This window comes from Nematostella vectensis, chromosome 6 (genome assembly GCF_932526225.1).
Source record: "Nematostella vectensis chromosome 6, jaNemVect1.1, whole genome shotgun sequence".
Taxonomy (NCBI): domain Eukaryota; kingdom Metazoa; phylum Cnidaria; class Anthozoa; order Actiniaria; family Edwardsiidae; genus Nematostella; species Nematostella vectensis.
Genome location: NC_064039.1, coordinates 2120425 through 2129358, shown reverse-complemented (window position 1 = coordinate 2129358; position 8934 = coordinate 2120425). Strand labels below are relative to the sequence as shown.

The window sequence follows — 8934 nt, the reverse complement described above, 5'->3', positions numbered from 1 at the left end:
ATTTATTATTATTATTATTATTTATTTTTTTTACACTACCTAGCCCACAGGAAGCCCATGAGCGATAGCACAGGTAACCCGGTTCCCCTGAGGATGATTGGCCACGTTGATAAACGTTGATGAGTGGTCGCGCAATATGGCAAACCTTCCCTTGTCAGTATCAGTGAACTGGAAAGTACTCCTGCTCGGGTTACTCGTCACAGCCTCTGTATTGTACTATTTCTCAGCCTCACTGTTCAAATCGACGCCATCATCCAAGCCAACAATGGTCTCGACAGGATATTTAGACATCGAGGGCAGCAAAGAAGCAATCTTCTATAGACATGTCAATCCAGAAAACGCGAAAATGAGCTTGTTGTTTCTTCACGGGCAGGCTTTCAAATCTAAGACATGGCAAGATATAGGAACACTAGACTTTCTAAGCAAGAAGGGGTATCGCGTAATGGCAATTGATCTACCGTCTTTCGGGAATTCCAAAATGAAGTTGCCCGTCTCCATGAAAGAAAGAGGTGAGCTGTTGGACAAGTTGATTTCCTTGTTGGAATTACACTACCCGGTGCTTGTGGCGCCCTCCATGAGCGGTTCATTTGCTTTACCTTTTATATTTTCTAACGATAATGCAAAGAAGCTGCGAGGGTTTATCCCGATCGCACCCGTGCACACAGATCAATACAAACCAGAACAATACAAAAGTCTGAAATTAAAAACAATGATAGTGTATGGTCAGGATGATAAACAGCTGGGCTTACAGTCTTTGGAAAGACTGAAGAACATTCCAGAACGTTTGATCAAGCGGATTGATGGCGCTGGTCATGCCTGCTATATGAATAACACAGCAGAGTTTCACAGCTACTTGGAGGAATTTCTAGAAAGTTTAGAAAAAACTTCTGTTGGGAAGTTATAAAATGGCTGAGTCATCCTGATGCCTGATCTCATTTCAGGAAACTATTTCTATCATTATACAAAGGTTAAAGAAAACTGCATAGTCTGTGACTGCTTTGAACTACAACCAGGGGCATTTAGAAAAAAAAATGGGGTCAAGAGTAGTAAGTCTCTGACCACAGATGAATTAAGGTCAAATCAGCATCCTTAGCTCTAGAAACAGATCACTAGATCCATCTAGAAGCTTTTTCTATCCAAATACACATATAAAATTGATCATCTTCTTACCTACAGTACACACAGTCAACCTGATTTGAGCCCATCTCATCACATGGGTAGGGTCTGAACCCCCTCTGGATGTGCCTGACAACGAAGCATACTCCATTCTGTTCAATTGTCTTGATTGTCGCAAATATATGTGCAACCTTTGTGTAGCTGCTACCAAGAAGTCAGCATCTAGTAGCATCTACAGAAGGTCAGGGATTAGAGTCCTTGCAATGGTACTATTTTCTTTTCTGTATACCATAATATACAGTACTACACCAATAACCTGAATTCCTTGTTAAGTCAAACTGCCTTCAAGTTCCTTAGAGAGTAATTTTCAGCCATTTCTACTCAGATTACTTGAACGCTGCCTAACTCTTACAGCTTTTTATTCCCCTTGAGTGTTTGAGTTTCCCAGTAGTCAGGTACTTGTCCTGTGTCTATTGTTGGCATAAAAAGCTCTTGGATAGCTCTATAGACCATTTATATCTATTGTACCATATAACTTGTTTATTTGAGTGTGATGGGCAATTGATAAGATTAGGAGTTGATAAAAGTGAACTATTGTACATTGTGGTACAGCCAAGGTCCTGGGTTGTGATTGCCTCCCCCACCACAATTGATTACCTTCTATTGCCTCCCACCTCCCTATTTCTGATGTTATATTTTACAGGGAAAGGAAGAAAAAAAAACAAGAAATAATGTGTAATAGTAGTTAAGTGAAATCATGTTTGAAATAATCATACATTATTATGTACTGTACTATCTATAAAACACCTCAATCATACAGTTTTCTTGTATGTAGAAATATTTTTTTTGACAATTGCTGTCATATGTTGTGTATGTAGCAAAGGTATCAGGCGATTTTATTTTTCAAATGTTGGAGAGAAAAAAATAAAACTATGCCTGACACAAACACTGGATGTCAAGAATACATCTGCTGTCAAAATTGTCCTGCTTTTGAGACTTGCATGCTAGCACAATCAAAATTCATTAATTAAGTTACAAATAGAACTTACCTAACATATATGACTGCACATCTACATCGCAAAATTATACAGGATTTTTCATCTAAATAGACAAACCTATACTTGATCACAAATTTCATGATTTGATAAGCTCCCTCAATCAGCTCCTGGGAAGTAACTTCAACAATCCCAAACATTATAAGGGAAACTATTTCTATTGCTTTCTTGTTTGTTTTTCTTCTTTTTTTGACAGACGATGGCTATAAGCATGCTTTACCTTTTTGTGTTTGTTGGGTTTGTCATGTCTAAAAAACTGAAAACAATAATTAAATGATAGCACATTACATAAGTAATTATATCCAAGATACTTTATTGACACTTAACACTATACAAAAAATAATAAAAATAGAAAATAAAAACAACTGAATGTTTTCTTCATTCTCATACAAGCAAAATATTAACTAGTTTGGTGACTTTTCATTTTCTCATAAAGTTCATCAGCGTTTTCTGCAGTCTTTACTCTGATCAAATAAGTTGCTGGCTTGCTATTATCTCCCTCACTAGGCTTGGAGTAGAGGGGTGGGTTTGGCACAGTAACCAGCATCACATTATTTTTGCCGCTGCGTGAGATGGGCATCCCAGGAGCAAGGAAAATATTTAGTAGGATGTTTCCTGTTGCTGTGTCTGCACGGATGAGGAGCTGAGTTTTCTCTGAAACAGTCTTGAAGTTCAGCATTCCAATGCCCAATTCAGACCAAGAAGTGTCTCGTTTGAAGAACAGTTTGCATTTGATGGAAAAGTGAGATCCCTTCTCTGCTGTCACAACACTAGAGTAAAAACAAAATTTAAATAATGAATAATTGTTGTTAAGTGACTAACTAATTAAGTGCAAGGGCGTAGCCAGGGGGTGGCCTAGGGGGCGGCCTAGCCCCCCCCCCTTTTACCAGCCCAAAATACAGTAAATGTATGAGACATTATCTAAGATACAGGAGAAAATGCCTTGAAAGTCCCTTTTGGGCCCCCTCCTGTTAAAAATCCTGGTTACGCCGCTGAAGTGACTTGCCATATCATATGTACCAACGTACTAAAATAAACTTCCAATACAGACGTTACAGTATCAATGACTTTAAACTACTCAGGCCATCTCCCCACCAGGTGATGGCGTAGTTATAATTCTAAGAGCTAAAAAATTTAATGATGGAATCCAGAGCGCAAATAAGTCGTTGAAAATTGTTTTGGAAAATTAACAGGATATTGAAAACAGCTGTAAGGCCATCCTTTTGTTGTTTTTTTGCAGATAGAGGAAAATTGTCATGCTTTAAAAACAACAGCATTGAACAGTGTTGAATCAAAAAGCCAATTCTATCCAATCAATTTTAGCCAATCATTTAGGTGCTGGTACAGCTCCATGCGAATAACTGCTTGCCATTAGCACAGTTCAGTTACAAGTTAAAGTCTCGATTCCAATAGGTTAGAAAAATCTGGGTTAAAATGCTTCTGATTGAGAGCTTTTGGTATTCCCTGTCAACAGGGAAAGGAATTGTTCGGCCTACAGGCTTTGTAAAATCCCACAGGTTGAAAATAGGAGCTTGTATCGAGATGTTTACAACCCCTGGTCGATGACTGCAGAACAATGAAAAAATGTTTCATACAACAGTAGGAATATGTGACCCATCACAGGAAAACATAATAAAAATTTTTCATTTTTCGACTGAAGTGAGAGTTTAAACACATAAAAAAGTTGTTTAAACGCGTCAAAAAGTAGTTTAAACAAGTCCAAAAGACAATGTCATTAAGTATATACTCATTTAAACGAATTTGAAAGTAATCCTCATTAATTTTGAAGAAGTCCAAGCAAATTGGGAAGTCATTTAATGCTGTCCATTCATTTGTAAACTCGTTCATTTTAGCAGCCAATTGACACCATTTGGAACTCCCATTGGAACGTTTATGCAAGATTATGGAATGTTTATGCAAGATGTTTATACATTTATGCATAACGTTGTTTAAGGTGGCGCGCCAAGGTTGTTTTGGCTTAAACAGCTTTTACTAAGTTCCCTATATTAGACTCATTTTCGGCTCGATTTTCGTGAATTTTCCAGATTTTATTAATACATCTATGCTTTGTCATCCCCAAGATCCCGCAAGATTCACACTTGTTTAAAATCAAATTATATTTTTTCATGCAAGATAAATGGAAGCAATTTTTTATATTAAAATAAAAATATCGATATCTGCGCGATGAATTTTTTTTCTAAATTCATAGTAACACCTAACAATACTCCAGCTTGAATCAAACGAATTTTTGGCTTAAAACTGACCTGTCAAACTTCGGGATTGATGAATCTTTATTTTACGCCAAAATTGTCCTCGCAATCTTTGAAAAAGTAAATGCACTCTTGCCTACAAAGATCCATCCCTGAATTTACGCCCCCTGCTAAGTCCACAGCCTAAGGCAACTTGTGTGAGAGGGGCAAGAGGACCAGTGTTGCACACAAATAAATTCCAGATGGTCAGTTCGAGAGTATTTTTATTAAGATAATTTGAAAACTAAAGAATTTATTCCTTTTCAACATTTGAGCCCAAGCCGTGCCTCTCCTAAACTATTACCCGACGCTATTGCAAAAATAGGCCTTACCGAAAGTACTTGCTTAATGCAGTTGCATGTCGAACCTGCATTTATGAGAAACTAGAATCGAAAGTTGAGGACATGAACGCGCTTCAAACGAAGCCCACGCCAGCGTGGCACATGGTAGTTGACAAGCTGCCTTGTTCGTTTCACATGTGACAAATTTGCACGAGCGAAACTGAGATCCCATGCATCCCGGGTTGTGCATTTCATACAGATATCTCCTATTCTATTCCATTTGGTTATGCTACCACCTTTGAACTCTTTTTCTAGACTCCACACGTTTAAGCGTTTCGATTCTTTCAAAGAAAAAAATACATAAAGTACAAAACAAAAACCCGTCATGTTCTAAGTCGCATTTAACTCATAGAGAGAGAGAGAGAGAGAGAGAGAGAGAGAGAGAGAGATGCTGGCTAGCAGGGGTGGGTGTGGGGCTTGAAAACCCCAAGTCCAGTGAAAAATTTAAAAAACGTAGACAAAAAAAGTACCGTGCGAAATAACTGTAAAAAAACTGCGAAATTGCAAACTTTTTATAACAACCCGGGATCTCAGTTCCGCCCGTGGAACTTTGTCACATGTGAAACAAACAAGGCAGCTATCGTTGATTACCATGTGTGACACTAGCGTGGGCTTCGTTTGAAATGCGTTCAGATACTCAACTTTTGATTCTAATTTCTCATAAAAGCAGGTCCGACATACAACTACATCAAGAAGTACTTTTGGTAAGGCCTATTTTACCAATAGCGTCGGGTAGTAGTTTGGAAGATGAGCGGGTTGCGCTAAAATGTTGAAAAGGAAAAATTCTTTAGTTTTCAAATTATCTTAACAAAAATACTCTCGAATTGACTATCAGAAATATATTCTTGTGCAACACTGGTCCTCTTGCCCCTCTAACACAAGTTGCCTTAGGGTATGGACTTAGCAAATATTTTTTCAAATATTGCGAGGACGATTATGGCGTGAAAAAAAGATTCATCAATCGCAAAGTTTGACAGGTCAGTTTTAAGCCAAAAATTTGTGTGCTTCAAGTTGGAGTATTGTTAGGTGTTACTGTAGATTTAGAAAAAAAATCATCCCGCAGATTTCGAGATTTTTATTTTAATATAAAAATATTGCATCCTTTTAACTTGCATGACAAAAATAATTTGATTTCCAAGAAGAGTGAATCTAGCGGAATCTGATAAAGCATAGATGTATTAATAAAATCTGAAAAATTTACAAAAATCACGCCGAAAATTAGTATTCTGTAGGGAACATAGTATATAAGCTGTTTAGCCAAAACAACCTCGGCGCGCCACCTTAAACGACCAAAAAAATTGTTTAAACGTCTGAGAAGTGTGTTTAATACTTATGCAGTTTGGCCATTTGAACGGAAAGCCGTTATTAAACATTTTCCCATGCAGGCCTAGCAATGGCTGGAAATAGAGGCTAGGTGACCTACGTTTCGATCAAAATCTATCTAACAGAGTACCAAGTATGTTTATGTTACCTGACAGGTTTTGGAGTTTCTTCCTCGTCGTCCTTGCTGTCTGTTTGTTTGCTACTACTTGCCACAGAGTCCTGTGGGGCACTCAGTGTTGCAAGACCTTACAATAAAAGAGAGGGCACATGAATAAAACTATCATATTATGAGATAAATAAAGAGGAAAATGTCCTACCAGCAAAAGGCTTTTCTTCATTTTTGACAACTTTTGTTTCCCCAGTACCAAACAATGGAACGGTAGTTTTTGTCTCAGCATTGGAAAGTGATGTTCCAGCACCAAACAAACCAGAAGTCACATCAGCAGTTGCTTTAGTCTCGGTTGATGTAATGACTTCTGCAGGTTTGGTGACAGGTGTGACTGCCATGGCAAGGGGGGCCACCCCGGGAGATTCATTCTCCCGAGGTTCATTCCTCTCTATCTCTTTCATGTGCTTGCGATAATCATCAAATACCGGTGTAAGATCTATATATGGGTTAGAAGTAACATGCTTCTGTACCCAGTCACTCACTCCTTGGTTCAAGGCTTTTATACTCTCAAGATAAGCATCACTATGTTCCTTCTCATTGCTTTCTTTCTGGGGTGTCTTTGTGTTAGAGTGACCATTGAATGTGGGAGTTGATACTTGTGCAATTTGTGGAGGAGAAGTAGTTGGGATATTTGTGGCTGAGAGTCCCGAGAAACCAGAAAATCCTGCAGTTGAATTGCATCCAAACCCAGAGAAACCTGTAGGCTTAGGGTTTAAGTTGCTTGAGATGCCAGGAAGAGTCTTGGAACCCCCAAAGACATCCGCTGAACTGGTACTGCTAAAACCCTTAAAACCAGTGAAACCTTGGAAGATACTTCTTGATTCCTTAAAAATAATAAAATCAAAAATAGTAAGAGAAAGCACTTTCTTTTGCCTGAAAAGCTAAACTAATGTTTTAAAAAACCATAACATTAAAAAATAATTAAAGAATGTTGATCAACCTATCCTGTTATAGTTATCCAGAAAACTTCAAAAGAGCCATCCATGGTTGAAATCTGATACTTTGATATTTGATTGAAAGTTTCTCTGTTACTTGCTTGAATGGATGGAAAGGGATTCTTTGAGTCACTGGGTATTGTGTGGGAGTAAAAAAGGCAGCATGATTGGCCAATTCTATATAGACTATTCTTCTTACTTTGGTTGAATCTTGCTTCTTATCACCAGTTATACGTCTCCTTGCTTTGATAATTCTAGAATAAAAAAAAAAAAGATTTTTGCTCAATTATGCCTATGGTGTATGCACAATTCAGTATGGCATTATTGCGGCACATGCTTTTTTAACATTTGTAAAAAAAGTAAACTTTATCGGACAGAGAGGTTAAAATATTTTTTTTCAGAACAAGCCTCTTTGTGGTTCTGATGTTGATAAAACATAAATACTCACTTGCGCTTACTCATGTCTTCAGCACTTGCTGTATTAAATGTGCCAGCCTCCTACAAATATCACCATATCAAAAGTAGAGTTAGAAAAAAGTCATCAATTCAAGCACTGGCGTAATTGATTAATTATAAATTAAATAAATAATTATTAATTTTCAATAGAAAGTCACATATTTGTAGGTGGTTTATTGAACCATTTTCATAGCCATCAACCAAACTTGGACAGAAATCTTGTGAAATCGGGTGAAATACAGAAAATATGTAATAGTATGTAATATGTATAAGAGAGCCAATGTGGATGAATACAGAGAATGTATGAACATTCTCACAAATATCAGGCTTGTGATAAGGTCCAAAATCTTGTGACACCCGCCTAAAGTGGGTAAGTTGACACCTATGCGTTGTTTTCCACTGTAAAAATTAATCAGCATCAATCAACTGACAACTTAGCAATAGCAATTTTCATTCATTCATAGTTCCATAAATTACACCATTTTAATTAAGTATATAAAATTAATTATATTTAAGTAAGTATATCAAGAACTAGGGTAGAATAAAAAAGTGTCTAGACTATAATAAAGAAAGAATAAAGATATAAAGAACCATCGTTTTCGTACTGTATGGAAATAGAGTTAGATTATGGTGGGTTACTGTAATCCCACACAATTGATGTGATCATGCGTTCTCTTTCGTTCCGTCTTGGTTTCTGCTACCCTACTGTGTACAGCTTTCTGTATCGCTCGTCTCCTTTGCTTCACATCATTATTATATTGAGCAAACGACGAGCAGACACAGAAAGCTCTGCGCAAGAGGGTAGATTTCTGCCGGTAAAATATTCGAACAAGAACCAAAAGACCCGCCATATTTCGGTTTAGCTAAACAGACTTCCAACAATGTTTTGTCTTTGTCAGCTCATTTATCACAGCAAAAACGTTGAACCGAACTAATTATGACCGTATTAAGGAATGCAGTGAAGTTTTTGATAACGATATTTTTTAACAAAATTGCAGGGAATCTATGGCTTGAATTGCATTCTTGTACATTTCTTCACAACGTGCGTAAGCTGAGTTCCAAGAAACAACTTCAAGCATAGGTTAGACTAGGCAAACTACATGCATATGGAGTAATAATAGACCAATACCTCTGCATTTTCATCTTCTTCATCCCAGTTATCTCTGTTTAACTCGCGATCCGCTACTCTCTTCGCCATCTTTGTCTGTTACTAAAATATCATGCATCGCGCGCAACAGCCCACGTGAGATAAGAGAAGGGGGGGAGGGGAGGGTCTGCACTGGTTAGGCG

The 8934-nt window shown here is 37.6% G+C and overlaps 2 protein-coding genes across 2 annotated transcripts; one reads left to right on the top strand and one right to left on the bottom strand.

Annotated features, from left to right (window-relative positions):
• Positions 1–101: 101 nt before the first annotated feature.
• LOC5505383 (protein ABHD14A) lies at positions 102–2062 on the top strand. Its single transcript, XM_001626166.3, has one exon. It carries the CDS (start codon positions 137–139, stop codon positions 902–904), a length of 768 nt encoding a protein of 255 aa, XP_001626216.2. The 5' UTR covers positions 102–136; the 3' UTR covers positions 905–2062.
• Positions 2063–2467: 405 nt separating this feature from the next.
• Positions 2468–8897, bottom strand: LOC5505388 (nuclear pore complex protein Nup50). The gene is made up of 6 exons (XM_001626182.3): positions 8774–8897; positions 7637–7686; positions 7388–7442; positions 6402–7077; positions 6233–6329; positions 2468–2941 (listed from the first exon to the last, which is right to left on the bottom strand). The coding sequence occupies exons 1-6, from the start codon at positions 8840–8842 to the stop codon at positions 2572–2574; spliced, it is 1317 nt and encodes a 438-aa protein (XP_001626232.1). The 5' UTR covers positions 8843–8897; the 3' UTR covers positions 2468–2571.
• Positions 8898–8934: the final 37 nt, after the last annotated feature.